The sequence below is a fragment of the Gigantopelta aegis genome, chromosome 11 (genome assembly GCF_016097555.1).
Source record: "Gigantopelta aegis isolate Gae_Host chromosome 11, Gae_host_genome, whole genome shotgun sequence".
Classification (NCBI taxonomy): domain Eukaryota; kingdom Metazoa; phylum Mollusca; class Gastropoda; order Neomphalida; family Peltospiridae; genus Gigantopelta; species Gigantopelta aegis.
The window spans coordinates 28,067,821-28,087,736 of record NC_054709.1 but is presented as its reverse complement, the minus strand read 5'-3'; the positions used below and the strand labels follow the sequence as shown (position 1 = coordinate 28,087,736).

At 39.8% G+C, this 19,916-nt stretch overlaps 1 protein-coding gene across 5 annotated transcripts in view; it reads left to right on the top strand.

Annotated features, from left to right (window-relative positions):
• The window catches only part of LOC121384948 (abl interactor 1-like), a 35,466-nt gene extending 15,783 nt beyond the window's left edge, over positions 1 to 19,683 (top strand). For 2 of the 5 annotated variants that reach the window (XM_041515438.1, XM_041515437.1), the window contains exons 6-9: positions 636 to 680; positions 5,231 to 5,293; positions 9,197 to 9,421; positions 15,834 to 19,683. In XM_041515438.1, the coding sequence (XP_041371372.1) occupies positions 636 to 680; positions 5,231 to 5,293; positions 9,197 to 9,421; positions 15,834 to 15,997 (497 nt within the window). In that variant the 3' untranslated portion in view covers positions 15,998 to 19,683. The remainder of the gene's footprint in view (positions 1 to 635; positions 681 to 5,230; positions 5,294 to 9,196; positions 9,422 to 15,833) is intronic. The other 3 variants (XM_041515439.1, XM_041515440.1, XM_041515441.1) reach the window with 3 other exon arrangements.
• The last annotated feature ends 233 nt before the right edge of the window (positions 19,684 to 19,916 follow it).

The following is a 19,916-nucleotide window of genomic DNA, read 5'->3' as shown; positions in this document are numbered from 1 at the left end:
TAGGGGGTGTTTTTGAAATTGAGGGGAGGGACAATGAAGTGTTACCCGCCAGCTCTCAAGGGGGTGTTTTTGAAATTGAGGGGAGGGACAATAAAGTGTTACCCATCCAGCTCCCTAGGGGGTGTTTTTGACATTCAGGGAAGGGACAATAAACTATTAGTGTTAACCAGGGGGTGTTTTTACATTCAGGGGAGGGACAGTATTCTCAGACGAGCTACCGGTATTGAAAAACTTCAAAAAATTACATTTTCCAAAACCTGAAGTGTAAAAATCATTTGTGCACATATCGATATATCAGTTATAGAGGTGTCTTTTTCAGTTCCTGCGACAAAGCCAATGAGCTAGATCTTTATTGAACTGAAATATATTTTTATATAATTACCTTCATGTACACATGATGTAGTGGTCTCAATTCATTAAGAGGGCGGGAGTTAGCTCAGTCAGTTGTGCGTTCATCTGAGGTCGCAGGTTCGAACCACATCAGTGGATCCATTCAACTGATTGGCGCTCTTCTCGTTCCAACCAATGCACCATAACTGGTAAACAAATTGTTTGCTGTACATGTAGATAGAATATGCTAACATGTTTTGTGAGCCGATGATGGCATGTGACGAGTTGTTATTTTGTCATGACAGCACCGTACCGCTATGTGAGCAAAAACGTGAGCAAGAGCTGGATTGGTGAGCACCGTTGAGCACTCTGTGTTCCTAGTGCATGAGTAGTGAGAATTGTTGTGTTTACTCTGAGCATGCTGAGGGCTTTCTTTAAAGGGTTTGTTCAGTAACACCTTGTAGTAGCATATCATTTAGTAACCCTTGTAAATGTGAATGAGCATTCAGCAATGATGATGTAAAAACTAAAGTAAAATTCATCAATGTCAACATTCTTTATAAGGGGTTGTTCATACAGTGCATTTTGCAGTAACAACTTGTAGTAGCATGTGATTTAGTAACCCTTGCAAATATGAATGAGCATTCAGCAATGCCGGTGTAAAAACTAAAGCAAAATTAATTAATGTCAGCATTCTTTAAAGGTTTTGTTCATACTGTGCAATTTGCAGTAACGACTTGTGACATGTGATATTAATTAACACTTGCAAATTTGAATGAACATTTGGCAATGCCAATGTAAAAGTTATTAAAGTAAAATTAATTAATGTCAGTATTCTTTATAGGGGGTGGTTCATACTGTGTAATTTGCAGTAACAACTTGTAACATGCTTTATTAACCTTTGCAAATTTGCATGAGCATTCAGCAGTTCCTAAGTAAAAGCTAAAGTAAAATTAATTAATTAAAATTGTTATGATTCAGCTGTTCTCATCTTGATCACATGCTATTGCTAATACAAGTTGTGCAGTGTGAGCACCCCTTCAGTCCTCCAAGATTCGTGTGATGTTCTCTGTGTTATATTTTGTGATAATTGTTGTCATCCTGAAAAATAGCAACAGTATATTGATGAAACAGTAAATAAACTTATTGATTTAATTTTTTTTTTAATTTAATGAATACTTTTTTACCTCAATGAATGCAGTTTACAAAGGATAATAATTGATAAATGATATATTTTCAGAAACACCGCTTATAATAATAATAATAACGCTTAGTAGCATCTTGCATATTTATGCATTTCTTTAACTTCATTTTAAGGTTGGCTTGCTTACAAGTAATTTAAAGACAAAACACAAATACATTTTTAAAAAAAAAATTGAAAAAAATACCAGTTTTAGGAGATTGGTACATGTAAGTGGGTAGGATTGGGTATAATTTGTCAGATCGTTCCAATATTGGCACCAAATCTTGGCACAAAAAGCCAACAAAATCAAGAAAAAAACGAAAACGTACATGTGTCAAACCACCAGTTTTGGAATATTGAAAAGACAGAGGGTCAAGAGTGCAATAGTGGGTTTCTTCTCATTCTGCTATCAGCTTTCGCATGGGTCAGAGGTCAATAGTCTATATGCATGAGATAAGATGATATATATATATATATATATATATGCAAACATATACTGTTACTACACTATACGATTATATAGTATATTGCATGTCATGTCTTAGAATGGTTTCATAACTACATGTATTGCATCCCAACTAATGCCCCATGAGTGGTGTACCTAAAGCCATGGTATGTGTTGTCCTATCTATGTACCTAAAGCCATGGTATGTGCTGTCCTATCTATGTACCTAAAGCCATGGTATGTGCTGTCCTATCTGTACCTAAAGCCATGGTATGTGCTGTCCTATCTGTACCTAAAGCCATGGTATGTACTGTCCTATCCATGGGAATCATAGTGTGCATACTAAAGATCCCTTGCTGTTATTTGTCATAATTACTAAATGTTTGACACCCAAATGCCGATGAATAATAAATAAATGTGCTCTAGTTGTGTCATTAACTAAATAAAACAGTCTTTAATTTTTTTTATAATTACTGCCCAATAGAATTTGTAATGATTGATTTTGATAGAAAATAAAATGCTTAGGCTGTAGTAGTGACGTCCTAAAGGGGTGTTCTCACTACGCGATTAGTCGCACCGACTTGTCGCATGTGATCGAATGATACCGTGAGAACACGTAAATCGGTGCGACTAATCGCGTAGTGAGAACACCCTTTAATCAGTTATCAAGTTCATAATCAAGTAGCAGGACAGGATGGGAGGGGGAGGGGAGAAGGTGTTGACAGTATTGGATGTTGTACTCTTGAAGTCTTAGTTCCCATATGTGCATGTTATGTAAAACCCATTTCTTTTTAGATATGCGTAATAATACCTTTCCAGGGCTCTGATGATTGAAAATTGGCGTAACCTAAATTTATGGGTTACCCAAAAATAAATGAGGTAGCCCATTTCCTTTTTGCATAACCTGTTACATCTATGTAAATGATGTCCAAAATTTAATGCGCAAAAAAAAAAAATATATATATATATATGCGTTACATGAAATTAGATTTGCGTGAGCGATGCACAAATGAAGCGATTGTTCTTGCAATTTTCCAAGGCTTGGCTATTCTAAATCAAGTGTGTGCTGCAGTCTATTGATGTTGTGATCTGTGCAGCATATTGTAAACTAATCATATACTGTGATTGTATTAATAGTCCAACATCCATTATCTCGTTAGCCCAGGAAATCTTCTGGTTGAGAAATTATCCCATGGTATATTTTCACAAAAAACTAATGGTCCAAATTTATGAGGCCTGTTTTTGTTAGACACAGCTGTTTAAGCATGGTAAATATATATAGTTACACATGTGTATAACAAGAACAGGCTTTGTAACTGGGGTCAAACAGGTAAAATTTGAGGTTTTAGGGGGCATAGCAAGTGCTGCCTTTAGTTTAATAACAACAATTAGGGCACCGATGGCAAGTTTGGAGGGACCCGAAAGGTAAACTTTTCCTTCATAAGAGAAAGCAACTTGTTTTCTGTCAAGTTTTCTCAGACAAAACATTATTTCACCCTTTTGCCTGGGGCTCCAGCCTATCCAATTTGTTGGATTTGGATGATTTTTATCATATTAGGGCAAAATAAATTTCTGGTCTCTGGTCAGCGATTTTGACCCTCGCGATCAGCTTTTTTTTTTTTTTAATTTCCCGCTTTATGTCATCGATTTTTGCCGGGTTTTCTTGCTATGATGTAAAACCACATTTGGAGCCAAAATGCCATCGTGCATGAAGTAGGATGTGGATTCTGATTTCAGTTTAAATATGCCCTTTATTTCAATATCAAATATACCCACATTTTTCTGTGCAAATCTTGCTTTTAACAAAAAAATAATTTAAAAAAAAAGTTGCATCATGGCAACAATTCTGGAACTTTGGTCTTCAGACCAGAGACCACTTTTTTTTTTTTTTTTTTTTTTTTTTTTTTTGCCTTACCAATGATAACTTTACTATCTTACATGATAATATTATGCAATATATGGGAAGGGCATGGTAGGGCACCACAGCATCTTTCTTACCATTGACATCTGATTTGCAGGGCACATTGGCAAGTAAAGAGGGCAACTATGGCACTTTCTTACAGTGCTGTGGTAAAATTCGAATCCTGGCCTAATATGTTTATCTCGATCCACTGTTTTCTTGAGATGTTTTGTTCTGTCCCTTCAGCAATGGAGATAATGCATTTCTTTTCAACATCACCTGTCCTCAAACGAGTGTCAAACCCTAAGGATAGTAATGGAACCAGACTAATATCCTTAGGGGAATATGCACCAGTTTGAGGACAGGTGATGTATCTATAAAAGAGAAAACACCTCAACTTTCTTCAGTTTGTGTTTTACCTGCAGAATGGAAACAGGGCTTTAGATCTCACTAATTGGGACACAACAGGGACCTTTGTCTGTTTTTGAGTTCATGAAAGGCGTTTTTAGTTCAGTACAGTCAATAACAGCTGCTGGACAGTTGTCAGTACTCAGAAATGCGTTTGAGTTTATTTTAATCTCATTAAACTCAATACTTCAGTGGATGTGAGATGAAATATTTTGAGGTCAGCATGTTTGCACTCAATTTGGGCGTGATTATTTTGAACACAACGTTTAACACCTTGACTTTGATACAATCTAAGTAGCTCATGAACTGGCGGCAGCGGGTTTCCTTTCTCAATATTTGCATGGTCCTTAACCATATGTCTGATGCCATATAACCGTAAATAAAATGTGTTGAGTGTTGTCGTTAAATAAAACATTTCCTTCTTCCTTCTTCATACATATCTAAAACCCTGTGGAAAGCAAAAGCAGGGCTCGAACTTAACGACAGCACCGATGGCAGTTGCTGTCGAGATATAAATTGCTGCACGTCGGGAGCATCACCGTCGACACAAAAGTGCTGTGTGTAAGGCTCCTCAATCATAGCAAAATGTTTACACCTGGTGTACATTAACTGCTAGTATATAATATTAGTACTTTTGCAATATGTCTACATGGGGGCCTACACCAAAATAACCTTTCATTCGTTTTTATTTGCTGCAAAAGTCTTCTTTTTTTCAAATGCCGTCGGCAGACTTTAAATTGCCATCGGTGGTCCATTTCACTCACAGCAATTTTATTTTTCAATCATCGTGGGAGACAAATTCTTAATTTCAAGCCCTGCAAAAGTGAAAAATACTCTTGTTTTAAACTCTGTGATATTTACGATTTTCTCTCTCTTCTCTTTTCCTGCATTGTACCTACTACGTACACCTGTCGTGTGTTTTTGTTGTGATGTTTGTTTGTACTGCATGCATGTTTTCTTCCAGATTCACCTCCGCCGCCACCCCCTGTCCCAGACAATACTGAGACGGTTACTATGGAGATAGCAGGTTTGCATGTTCTGTTTATGGTGGTAGTGTACATGTACACACATGTAGCATGCTCTGAGGTTTGGGTTACAATTGAAAACAAGATCTAAATCTTTGCCGCATTGTTTATTTGTTCACAGAGATGTTATTTTGCAGCTTTTTATCTCATTTAAGCCTTGTTGGATTTTGCACTATTTTCCGTTTTCACAAAGTACTAGATTTAACCTCCCTTTTTTTTTTCTTTTTTTTTTTCTTCTTTAAAACAAAATTTATTAACGTTTGTATTAATGTTGAGGATTGACCAACAGGGGATGCCTATATTAAGGTTTCTCCTTTTCGTTTAGTATGACCCTATGGAATCATTCAACAATTACGCACCCCTTTAATGGGGAGAGTGGGGAGGGAGAACCAATAAGACACATTGCAGGCCTATATCAAAGGCTGTGGTATGTGCTATCCTGTCTGTAGGATGGTGCATATAAAAAATCCTTTGCTACTAATGAGAAAAATGTAGCTGATGATTAATAAATCAATGGGACTTAGTAGTATTGTTAAAGAAAACAAACTTTTTTTTAACATTGCTGGCCTTGAATTTGACAAAAAAGAGGGAAAGGCCAGTGGCTTAGATCGATGGAGATTGGGGGGGGGGGGGGGGGGGGGGGGGGGTGGCATTACGCCCAGAAGGCAGGGCAACAAGGCAAACGTAAACAAGTATCTCAATACAACATAACAACACTCTTTTAAAATGAATAAGTGTGAATGATGATCTGTTACTAATATGAAAAATAAAGCTTGGCCATATCTGCAGTGAGACTGTTTAATTTTCTAGGCACTGGAGCATTAAAATATATGACTAGGACATTGCGGCAATTTGCTGCATTCGGGAGTTAAAAAGTAACATTGCCCAACGCCCGGGGCAAGTGGAATATGATTGTCGCGGGCAAATGACAGGCAAGATGTTACTTACCCATGAGCATGTGAACTATTAAACAATTAAATTCTCAATAAAATGACATTCAATCAGTAATTTCAACTACTGCAATTAAGGAAATGTCCACGGCCGGCATAAAAAACATGCCATTGAAAAAAAAACCACCTGAATATAGTCCAAGGTGAAAAAGTGCCGTGAAGAACTAAAACCTCCACAGCATTGCTGGTTGCCGTGAAGAACTAAAACCTCCACAGCATTGCTGGTTGCCGTGAAGAACTAAAACCTCCACAGCATTGCTGGTTGCCGTGAAGAACTAAAACCTCCACAGCATTGCCAGTTACCATGGAGAACTAAAACATTGCCGGTTGCCGTGAAGAACTAAAACCTCCACAGCATTGCTGGTTGCCGTGAAGAACTAAAACCTCCACAGCATTGCTGGTTGCCGTGAAGAACTAAAACCTCCACAGCATTGCTGGTTGCCGTGAAGAACTAAAACCTCCACAGCATTGCTGGTTGCCGTGAAGAACTAAAACCTCCACAGCATTGCTGGTTGCCGTGAAGAACTAAAACCTCCACAGCATTGCCAGTTGCCATGGAGAACTAAAACATTGCCGGTTGCCGTGAAGAACTAAAACCTCCACAGCATTGCTGGTTGCCGTGAAGAACTAAAACCTCCACAGCATTGCTGGTTGCCGTGAAGAACTAAAACCTCCACAGCATTGCTGGTTGCCGTGAAGAACTAAAACCTCCACAGCATTGCTGGTTGCCGTGAAGAACTAAAACCTCCACAGCATTGCCATTTGCCATGGAGAACTAAAACCTCCACAGCGTTGCCAGTTGCCGTGAAGAACTAAAACCTCCACAGCATTGCCAGTTGCCATGGAGAACTAAAACATTGCCGGTTGCCGTAGAGAACTGAAACCTCCACAGCATTGCCGGTTGCCGTGAAGAACTAAAACCTCCACAGCATTGCTGGTTGCCGTGAAGAACTAAAACCTCCACAGCATTGCTGGTTGCCGTGAAGAACTAAAACCTCCACAGCATTGCCGGTTGCCTTGGAGAACTAAAACCTCCACAGCATTGCCGGTTGCCATGGAGAACTAAAACCTCTACAGCATTGCCGGTTGCCGTGGAGAACTAAAACCTCCACAGCATTGCCAGTTGCCATGGAGAACTAAAACATTGCCAGTTGCCATGGAGAACTAAAACCTCCACAGCATTGCCGGTTGCCGTGGAGAACTAAAATCTCCACAGCGTTGCCAGTTGCCGTGGAGAACTAAAACCTCCACAGCGTTGCCAGTTGCCGTGGAGAACTAAAACCTCCACAGTGTTGCCAGTTGCCATGGAGAACTAAACCCTCCACAGCATTGCCAGTTGCCGTGGAGAACTAAAACTACCACAGCATTGCCAGTTGCCATGGGTAGTTGCAGGGGTTGAATTTAACATCCATTAAGTGTTCAAGCACATCTACCCTGGACACTCTCCGAGGCACCTAGAAAGATTTGCCTGTTGTTTCGTCTCGTCTTTTCTACTAATATTTTCTGCTCACCTGCAATTAATACCTGTCCTTCTCTGCCATGTTTTCTATAAAGTATTGTTTTATTTTCTATTGCCCAGAAGCAACAGACTGACTACATTGTGCACATGTTATTCACTTTATGATCATTAGAAGCTATAACAGGCCTGTGGGAAGGGGGAGGGCACGTCCCCCCCCCCCCCAACTTGTGAGCTTTTTTTTTTTTTTTTTTTTACACATTAATGTTTGCCATTGTAACCAAAATCTGATATAGAGTTTGTACCTGATCTGTCAGTGCTCCCCCCCCCCCCCCCCACACACACACACACACACACTTCCAAAGTCTGTATAATATGTACTACACTGCACATGTTATTGACTTTATGATCATTGGAAGATATATGTGTACTACACTGTGCACATGTTATTCACTTTATGATCAATGGAAGATATAATATGTACTACACTGCACTTTATTCACATGCTCATTAGAAGATATAATATGTACTACACTGCACATGTTGTTCACTTTATGATCATTGGAAGATATAATATGTACAACACTGCACTTTATTCACATGCTCATTAGAAGATATAATATGTACTACACTGTGCACATGTTATTCACTTTATGATCATTGGAAGATATAATATGTACAACACTGTGCACATGTTCACTTTACAATTATTGGAAGATATAATATGTACTACACTGTGCACATGTTGTTCACTTTACGATTATTGGAAAATATAATATGTACTATACTGTGCACATGTTATTCACTTTATGATCATCAGAATTTTTTTTTTTATGTAGATTCATGTAGTACAATAATATGACATTAGTAACATTTGTTTTTATGCAGATAATTCAATGATATCATAACATTAGCATTAAATGTTACTGACAATTTTCAGGTTTTTGTGTATGGATCCCCAAGCACCATTTAATGATGTGACACTCACACGTTTCATTTTGTATTGAAAATCAACTTTTACTTATACTGACAAATGATTCCTCAATTATATCCAGTGTCCGATTTTAATTTTAAGTCACAAGTTGTATTTTATTTAAGTACAAATTGCTAAACATTTTTGGTTAAGTCTATATAAATATATAAAGCTTTTAGCCATTAGTATCCCATGATTTTAGGGTACCCTATGTAATTTTACCCTCCATAAGAGGGGCTGCAACTGCCAGAAACACTCCTGTTGCTCTAGGATTGATCCGTGTTGGTCTAGGATCAATCCCCATCAATGGGCCCATTGGTGTACTATGTACTATTCTGTCTGTGGGATTTTGTTTATAAAACTGCTGATCAAAAATACTAGCCCAGTATATGACAGCAGCGGGGGTTTCTCCAAATTATCTGCATGGTCTTTAACCATATCTCCGAAACCATCCAACCATAATTAAAATGTGTTGACACGACAGCCGTTAACATAAAACATTTCTTCCATCTGTTCTGTTTTTCAGCTTCTCCACCCCTTCCACCCCCACCAGTGACAAGCCAGGCCCCACCCCAGCCTCAGATGGAATACATCCACAATGCACCTCCCCCTCCTGCTGACTTCAGCGACAACCGCGATGATGATGAGCATGTCCAGATCCGACAGGTTGACGATGACCCGTACGCAGTCACTGGGCAGCAGTCTATGATCATCAGACAAGATCTGGTGCCTGAACAGTACATTGAAAAAGGTTTGTCTGTCTGTATGCAGTCACTGGGCAGCAGTCTATGATCATCAGACAAGATCTGGTGCCTGAACAGTACATTGAAAAAGGTTGGTGTGTCTGTATGCTGTCACTGGGCAGCAGTCTGTGATCATCAGATAAGATCTGGTGCTCGAACTGTACATTGAAAAAGGTTTGTGTGTCTGTACGCTGTCACTGGGCAGCAGTCTATGATCATCAGACAAGATCTGGTGCTCGAACAGTACATTGAAAAAGGTTGGTGTGTCTGTACGCTGTCACTGGGCAGCAGTCTGTGATCATCAGACAAGATCTGGTTCCAGAACAGTACATTGAAAAAGGTTGGTGTGTCTGTACGTACGCTGTCACTGGGCAGCAGTCTATGATTATCAGACAAGATCTGGTTCCAGAACAGTACATTGAAAAAGGTTTGTCTGTCAGTACGCTGTCACTGGGCAGCAGTCTATGATCATCAGATAAGATCTGGTGCCCGAACAGTACATTGAAAAAGGTTGGTGTGTCCGTACGTACGCTGTCACTGGGCAGCAGTCTATGATTATCAGACAAGATCTGGTTCCAGAACAGTACATTGAAAAAGGTTTGTCTGTCTGTACGCTGTCACTGGGCAGCAGTCTATGATCATCAGATAAGATCTAGTTCCAGAACAGTACATTGAAAAAGGTTGGTGTGTCTGTACGCTGTCACTGGGCAGCAGTCTATGATCATCAGACAAGATCTGGTGCCCGAACTGTACATTGAAAAAGGTTGGTGTGTCCGTACACTGTCACTGGGCAGCAGTCTATGATCATCAGACAAGATCTGGTGCTCGAACTGTACATTGAAAAAGGTTTGTGTGTCCGTACGCTGTCACTGGGCAGCAGTCTATGATCATCAGACAAGATCTGGTGCTCGAACTGTACATTGAAAAAGGTTGGTGTGTCCGTACGTACGCTGTCACTGGGGCAGTCTATGATTATCAGACAAGAGTCAGTACATTGAAAAAGGTTTGTCTGTCTGTACGCTGTCACTGGGCAGCAGTCTATGATCATCAGATAAGATCTAGTTCCAGAACAGTACATTGAAAAAGGTTGGTGTGTCCGTACGTTGTCACTGGGCAGCAGTCTATGATCATCAGATAAGATCTGGTGCTCGAACAGTACATTGAAAAAGGTTGGTGTGTCCGTACGTACGCTGTCACTGGGCAGCAGTCTATGATTATCAGACAAGATCTGGTTCCAGAACAGTACATTGAAAAAGGTTTGTCTGTCAGTACGCTGTCACTGGGCAGCAGTCTATGATCATCAGATAAGATCTGGTGCCCGAACAGTACATTGAAAAAGGTTGGTGTGTCCGTACGTACGCTGTCACTGGGCAGCAGTCTATGATTATCAGACAAGATCTGGTTCCAGAACAGTACATTGAAAAAGGTTTGTCTGTCTGTACGCTGTCACTGGGCAGCAGTCTATGATCATCAGATAAGATCTAGTTCCAGAACAGTACATTGAAAAAGGTTGGTGTGTCTGTACGCTGTCACTGGGCAGCAGTCTATGATCATCAGACAAGATCTGGTGCCCGAACTGTACATTGAAAAAGGTTGGTGTGTCCGTACACTGTCACTGGGCAGCAGTCTATGATCATCAGACAAGATCTGGTGCTCGAACTGTACATTGAAAAAGGTTGGTGTGTCCGTACGCTGTCACTGGGCAGCAGTCTATGATCATCAGACAAGATCTGGTGCTCGAACTGTACATTGAAAAAGGTTGGTGTGTCCATACGCTGTCACTGGGCAGCAGTCTATGATCATCAGACAAGATCTGGTGCTCGAACAGTACATTGAAAAAGGTTGGTGTGTCTGTACGCTGTCACTGGGCAGCAGTCTATGATCATGAGATAAGATCTGGTGCCCGAACAGTACATTGAAAAAGGTTGGTGTGTCCGTACGTACGCTGTCACTGGGCAGCAGTCTATGATTATCAGACAAGATCTAGTTCCAGAACAGTACATTGAAAAAGGTTGGTGTGTCCTACGTACGCTGTCACTGGGCACAGTCTATGATCATCAGATAAGATCTAGTTCCAGAACAGTACATTGAAAAAGGTTGGTGTGTCCGTACGTTGTCACTGGGCAGCAGTCTATGATCATCAGATAAGATCTGGTGCTCGAACAGTACATTGAAAAAGGTTGGTGTGTCCGTACGTACGCTGTCACTGGGCAGCAGTCTATGATCATCAGACAAGATCTGGTGCCCGAACTGTACATTGAAAAAGGTTGGTGTGTCTGTACGCTGTCACTGGGCAGCAGTCTATGATCATCAGACAAGATCTGGTGCCCGAACTGTACATTGAAAAAGGTTGGTGTGTCCGTACACTGTCACTGGGCAGCAGTCTATGATCATCAGACAAGATCTGGTGCTCGAACTGTACATTGAAAAAGGTTGGTGTGTCCGTACGCTGTCACTGGGCAGCAGTCTATGATCATCAGACAAGATCTGGTGCTCGAACTGTACATTGAAAAAGGTTGGTGTGTCCATACGCTGTCACTGGGCAGCAGTCTATGATCATCAGACAAGATCTGGTGCTCGAACAGTACATTGAAAAAGGTTGGTGTGTCTGTACGCTGTCACTGGGCAGCAGTCTATGATCATGAGATAAGATCTGGTGCCCGAACAGTACATTGAAAAAGGTTGGTGTGTCCGTACGTACGCTGTCACTGGGCAGCAGTCTATGATTATCAGACAAGATCTAGTTCCAGAACAGTACATTGAAAAAGGTTGGTGTGTCCGTACGTACGCTGTCACTGGGCAACAGTCTATGATCATCAGATAAGATCTAGTTCCAGAACAGTACATTGAAAAAGGTTGGTGTGTCCGTACGTTGTCACTGGGCAGCAGTCTATGATCATCAGATAAGATCTGGTGCTCGAACAGTACATTGAAAAAGGTTGGTGTGTCCGTACGTACGCTGTCACTGGGCAGCAGTCTATGATCATCAGACAAGATCTGGTGCCCGAACTGTACATTGAAAAAGGTTGGTGTGTCTGTACGCTGTCACTGGGCAGCAGTCTGTGATCATCAGACAAGATCTGGTTCCAGAACAGTACATTGAAAAAGGTTTGTCTGTCAGTACGCTGTCACTGGGCAGCAGTCTATGATCATGAGATAAGATCTGGTGCCCGAACAGTACATTGAAAAAGGTTGGTGTGTCCGTACGTACGCTGTCACTGGGCAGCAGTCTATGATTATCAGACAAGATCTAGTTCCAGAACAGTACATTGAAAAAGGTTTGTCTGTCTGTACGCTGTCACTGGGCAGCAGTCTATGATCATCAGATAAGATCTAGTTCCAGAACAGTACATTGAAAAAGGTTTGTCTGTCTGTATGCTGTCACTGGGCAGCAGTCTATGATCATCAGACAAGATCTGGTGCCCGAACAGTACATTGAAAAAGGTTGGTGTGTCCGTACGTACGCTGTCACTGGGCAGCAGTCTATGATCATCAGACAAGATCTGGTGCCCGAACTGTACATTGAAAAAGGTTGGTGTGTCTGTACGCTGTCACTGGGCAGCAGTCTGTGATCATCAGACAAGATCTGGTGCTCGAACAGTACATTGAAAAAGGTTGGTGTGTCTGTACACTGTCACTGGGCAGCAGTCTATGATTATCAGACAAGATCTAGTTCCAGAACAGTACATTGAAAAAGGTTGGTGTGTCCGTACGCTGTCACTGGGCAGCAGTCTATGATCATCAGATAAGATCTGGTGCCCGAACAGTACATTGAAAAAGGTTGGTGTGTCCGTACGCTGTCACTGGGCAGCAGTCTATGATCATCAGATAAGATCTGGTGCCCAAACAGTACATTGAAAAAGGTTGGTGTGTCCGTACGTACGCTGTCACTGGGCAGCAGTCTGTGATTATCAGACAAGATCTGGTGCCCGAACAGTACATTGAAAAAGGTTGGTGTGTCCGTACGTACGCTGTCACTGGGCAGCAGTCTGTGATTATCAGACAAGATCTGGTGCCCGAACAGTACATTGAAAAAGGTTGGTGTGTCCACGAGTGTCAGTTCCAGCAGCAGCAACTAAATTTCGGCCGTCTAAGTCTAATAACTCGAACAGCTCCAGTTGTACTTTTGATGAACCATTACAAATTATGCCTAAAAATTTTACCTTACTAAATTGCACAAACTATTTCATTTTTGGACCTAATCCTATGGGACATTTGCAAGTTCAATAGCCCCCCTCCCCCCAAAAAAAGAAGAAAACCCACGCGCTACTGACCCTAGTCGGGCTGCTTGTGCTCCCTTGCACATGTCAGCGCATGTGATCCCCTCTCCCAACCCCATCCTCCTAAACCCTTTTCTTGTCCTGGACGGAGGAGCCGGCGAAAGTCGACACCTGTGCCCATGACAGGCGTGCGCTACAACAGCTTGTTCTGAATGTGAACATAAAATCCTCTGACCGGACCTGACACGAATTTCAGGCCGCACAGTGCAAACAATTTTATTTTACGTATCTTTTTTAGATATGTAGAGTATTGCTTTTAAAATTAGGAGGGGGATGGGGGCTGGATGCAGCCCAGTAGTAAAGCACTCTCCTGATGTGTGGTAGGTCTGGGATCGATCCCCGTCAGTTGGTCCATTGGGCTATTTCTCGTTCCAACCAGTGACCCACACCACATCGTCACTTTATATTGGTAATTTGTCTTATTGAGCTGTATTGTTTAAGAACCAAAAAATAATTCAAAATAAAATATGCATTTTTAGTGTTATTATTAATAAGTATGTTTCAAATTTAATTGTAAGGATTATAGGAAAAGTATGTATTAGGACCATTTTCAGAAGAAGGGGCAAATAACGGTAAAGACATTGCAGCTTCAGAATACAGTGTAAATAAACGGGGATGTACATAAAAAGCATCATCACTTGACGTTCTGGATATGATATTTGGACATGTAGATGCATTAGAAAAGCTTGTGGTTAATATTATATACCCAAAATGTCTACTCCGTTATTGTGCACAAAAGCACATGTTATTGGTATGAAATCGCTATGTGTTCTTGTGATGTTATTAAACAATATAAACTTTGGGGTTTTTTTCTTAAAACAATATTTACTTTCTTTTCTTTTGCCAATAGCCACTAATTAATCTGTAAGCTCAGGTGTGAATAAATTAAACATTCTGTAACACTGATTAAACAGTAAGCTGTGCTGTGAATAAATTAAGCATTCTGTAACACTGACTAAACAGTAAGCTCAGGTGTGAATAAATTAAACATTCTGTAATACTGACTAAACAGTAAGCTGTGCTGTGAATAAATTAAACATTCTGTAACACTGACTAAACAGTAAGCTGTGCTGTGAATAAATTAAGCGTTCTGTAACACTGACTAAACAGTAAGCTCAGGTGTGAATAAATTAAATATTCTGTAACTCTGACTAAACAGTAAGCTGTACTGTGAATAAATTAAACATTCTGTAACACTGACTAAACAGTAAGCTGTGCTGTGAATAAATTAAACATTCTGTAACACTGACTAAACAGTAAGCTGTACTGTGAATAAATTAAACATTCTGTAACACTGACTAAACAGTAAGCTGTACTGTGAATAAATTAAACATTCTGTAACACTGACTAAACGGTAAACTGTACTGTGAATAAATTAAGCATTCTGTAACACTGACTAAACGGTAAACTGTGCTGTGAATAAATTAAGCATTCTGTAACACTGACTAAACAGTAAGCTGTGCTGTGAATAAATTAAGCATTCTGTAACACTGACTAAACAGTAAGCTGTGCTGTGAATAAATTAAGCATTCTGTAACACTGACTAAACAGTAAGCTGTGCTGTGAATAAATTAAATATTCTGTAACACTGACTAAACAGTAAGCTGTGCTGTGAATAAATTAAACATTCTGTAACCACTGACTAAACGGTAAGCTGTGCTGTGAATAAATTAAACATTCTGTAACACTGACTAAACGGTAAGCTGTGCTGTGAATAAATTAAACATTCTGTAACACTGACTAAACGGTAAGCTGTGCTGTGAATAAATTAAGCATTCTGTAACACTGACTAAACGGTAAACTGTGCTGTGAATAAATTAAGCATTGTGTAACACTGACTAAACGGTAAACTGTGCTGTGAATAAATTAAACATTCTGTAACACTGACTAAACAGTAAGCTGTGCTGTGAATAAATTAAGTATTCTGTAACACTGACTAAACAGTAAGCTGTGCTGTGAATAAATTAAACATTCTGTAACACTGACTAAACAGTAAGCTGTGCTGTGAATAAATTAAACATTCTGTAACACTGACTAAACAGTAAGCTGTGCTGTGAATAAATTAAACATTCTGTAACACTGACTAAACGGTAAGCTGGGTTGTGAATAAATTAAACATTCTGTAACTTTTCTCTTTCAGTGGTGGCTATTTACGACTACTCAGCAGATAAGGCCGATGAACTGTCGTTTGCTGAAAATGCTGTCATCTACGTCATCAAGCAGAATGACGACGGATGGTGGGAGGGAGTTATGAACGGAACGACCGGACTATTCCCGTCAAACTACGTAGAACCGCTAATATGAACACGGTGACCAGACTGGTTCCCATCAAACTATGTAGACCAGCTGATATGAACAGTTGATGTGTTACAATGAACTTTCATTCTATACTGGTGGGAGGGAGTTATGGTCATTTCCCGTCAAACTACATAGAACCGCTGATATGAACAGTCGATGTATTACAATGAACTTTCGTTTTATATTGGTGAGAGGGAGTTATTAATGGAACCATAGGACTGTTCCTGTCAAACTACGTAGAATCGCTAATATGAACAGTTGGTGTATTACAATGAACTTTCATTCTATATTAGTGTGAGGGAGTTATGAACTTATCCCGCCAAACTACGTAGAACCGCTGCTAATATGAACAGTCGATGCATTACCAATCATTTTCATTCTATACTAGTCAATATTGAAGCAGCCTTGGCAATTAAGAAAATGGTCTCAGAAAAAAAAATATAACCAGTAACACTGTTTCACTATACAACACCCCTCAGAACAATAGGTGCGAACTGTGAAAAAGCGGTGTGCAACATGAATATTAGTAGCTAGAAATAGCATCAGTAAACACAACTGCAGATTTGTAACAATGCAAAATTAAAAATATTTAATCTTACATTTATACTGTTATTTTATTTATTATTTTAAAATACATGTATAAACAAATAAAATGCACATGTGTATCAGCATTCAGACAATGTTCTGCAGTTAAGAGTAAGATAGACTGTCCACAAGGCATTTGTAAAGTTTACCGTTGGTTATGGAAATGGGGCTGTATCAGATAATCGGTTTTACCGGTTAATTTGACATGCACTGGAACTATGTAATTAAGCAGATTTGACTGTATTGAGGAAAAAGTATTTTGCTTCATGTAAAATATACTTTGTCTGAGAATTTCAGATGGTTTATAATTGCCTTGGTGGAGAAAAAAACAAATACTGCTGGAAAAGTATTTTGCTTCATGTAAAATATACTTTGTCTGAGAATTTCAGATGGTTTATAATTGCCTTGGTGGAGAAAAAACAAATACTGCTGGAAAAGTAGTTTGCTTCATGTAAAATATGCTTTTTCTGTGAATTTCAGTGTATTCAATGGAGTGGGGGAAATACTGATGGATAAGTAGTTTGCTTCATGTAAAATATGCTTAGTTTGGAAATGTCGGATGTCCATAACTAAGTTAATAAAAACTATTACATAGCCGTATGACACACAAGTTCGTATCAATAGAATCTCTATTTACTGAAATTAATTTCAGGGTTTCTGCCAGAGGGTAAAACGGGTATGGCGCCATACCCAAATTCTTTTGCAGATTTTTTCTTTTGAAGTTAACTAATTACTCTTATCATTACTGTATGATTTTCTGAACCCTAACCCTAAACTTAACCCATTTTCGTTTTGGTGAAGGCCCCCCATACCCCCTGTTGACTGTCGTTGCATTCAATTCCATAGCACCATACCGGTTTTGTAGTCATCAAATGGTCACAGTTACTTGCGAAGTATAAGTTACATGGTCAGAACTAAATGGTGCTTAAATAATTTACAGGTGTATATTTACCGTTGTCATCATTTGTATAAAACAAAACCCACGACAGTATACTTTAATTCCTTTGGAGTATTTCCTCATACATTTTGAAAACTCCCAAGAATACATTCTTAAGTAGTAAGGCCGTGGTATGTGCTATCTTGTCTGTGGGGAAAGTGCATGTAAAAGATCCCATGCTGCATGAGAAAAAATGTAGCGGGTTTCCTCTGATGACTACGTGTCAGAATTACCAAATGTTTGACATCCAATAGTCGATGATTAATTAGTCAGTGTGCTCTCATGATGTTGATAAAAAAAAAAAAAACTTTAAGCCTTTGCAATTGTTTACGGAAATGTCCACAGCAAAACACGTGTTGAGGAGAGTTAAAAACTACGGCATTGCTGATTGCAGGGGTCGAGTAGATAGTGGGATCTCTCAAAATATGGGCCCTTTTACATAGTATATCTTTGTGGAATATACAAACGTACACAGACACACATGCACGTGTGCATATCTCATGTTACAATTTCTAAATTAATCTATAGAAATTTGATTATTCTTTTTGCATTTATTTTGTTTTATATATCGGTCAGTCATTTATTAGTTCCTTACCTATCCAACTGGTCGGCTGGTCCGTCCGTCTGTCAGTCTGTCTGTCTGTCTGTCTGTCTCACATAGTTTTCAAGGCTTTGTTTTGGCAGTGCCTCAAGATACTGAACTGAAATTTTGTGTACAGCTTTATCATGTACTGTTACTGATCTAGCGATTGACCTATGTTTCACAAAGTTATGGCCCTTGAACTTCGGAGATAAGAAAACAATTTAGGACTGGTAGCGGATATGTATTGTTTTAGCAGTCGGTGGTGTAGGAAGGTGCCTAAAAGTGTGGGGGGGGGGGGGGGGTGGGGGGGCACACAATTTTATTTACTCACTTTTACACTTATAAAGCAAATAAAAAGCAAAATATCAGAAAAGTGGGGGGTACATGCCCCCCACCCCCAACTTCCTACGCCAGTGGCAGTACACTGAGAAGGCTTGTGTTATGACGTACTGGGACAGTAATGATGCTGTCTTCAAAGTATACATTTTAATTAATATATACATACATAAATTTATTGTACAGTTAAAAAAATTTTTTTTTTTAATGTTTTATGTTTCAGTCAGTGACCTTAGTTCTGGTGATTTGTATTTTACATAAAATGTATTTGGAGCTATTACAAAGACTTGAATCTCTAATGACGTCACATGTATATAGTTTGTATTATGTTGCCATGATGTCGGGGTCTTGTTTACATAGTGGGGGGCGGGGGGCGGGACGTAGCCCAGTGGTAAAGTGCCACTTGATGAGCGGTCGGTCTAGGCTCAATTCCCGTCGGTGGACCCATTGAGCTATTTCTCGTGCCAGTGCTCAACAAAATATCCCATACTGCTAATCGAAAAGAATAGCCGATGAAGTGGCGACAGCGGATTTCCCCTCTCAATATCTGTGGTCCATAACCATATGTCTGATGCCATATAACCGTGAATAAAATGTGTTGAGTGCATCATTATCATACGTTTATGCTCGTTTATAAAACTTGGGAATCCAGACTCAGATCTCTAATACGGTCACAACTATACAGTTTGATGATGTTGCCATGAGGTTAAAGTCTCTGACTATTACAGTCGGGGGGAGGGGGGGGGGGGGATATCCAGTGGTAAAGCACTCGCTTGATGCGCAGTTGGTCTGGGATCGATTCCCGTCAGTGGTCCCCATTGGGCTGTTTGTAATTCCTGCCACTGCATCACTACTGGTATATGAAAGGCTGTGGTATGTGCTGTACTGTCTGTGGGATGGTGTATATAAAAGATCTCTTGCCATGGGAAAAAGGTAACAGATTTTCTAAGACTATGTCAAAATTACTGAATGTTTAACATCCAATAACCAATGATTAATAAATCCATGTGCTCTAGTGGTGTTGTTAAACAAAATTAACTTTAAACTTTTATTTTACTAGATTTTGGAGTCTAGACTAAAACTTTTATGAGCACGTATTATTTTCTTCTAATGTGATAGCCAAAAATATTTTATGCAGCCTTTAAACTAGGGTCAGTGTATTGAACCGGTACTGTGACTGTGACCTGTAATTGTTTTTAATCTGTACAGTTTCTCTGAATGTAACATGTCTATTAAAGTGTACATTATTTCTATTCTTGTTTTTTGTTCATTCATTCATTTCAACTTATTTTCGTGTTTATATCCAATTAAGGTTCAAGCACGCTGTCCTGGGCACACACCTCAGCTGTCTGGGCTGTCTGTCCAGGACAGTGGGTTAGTTGTTAGTTGGTTAGTGGTTAGTGAGAGAGAAGAGGGTGTAGTGGCCTTACACCTACCCAATGAGCCCTTAAGAACTCGCTCTGGATTGGAGCCGGTACCGGGCT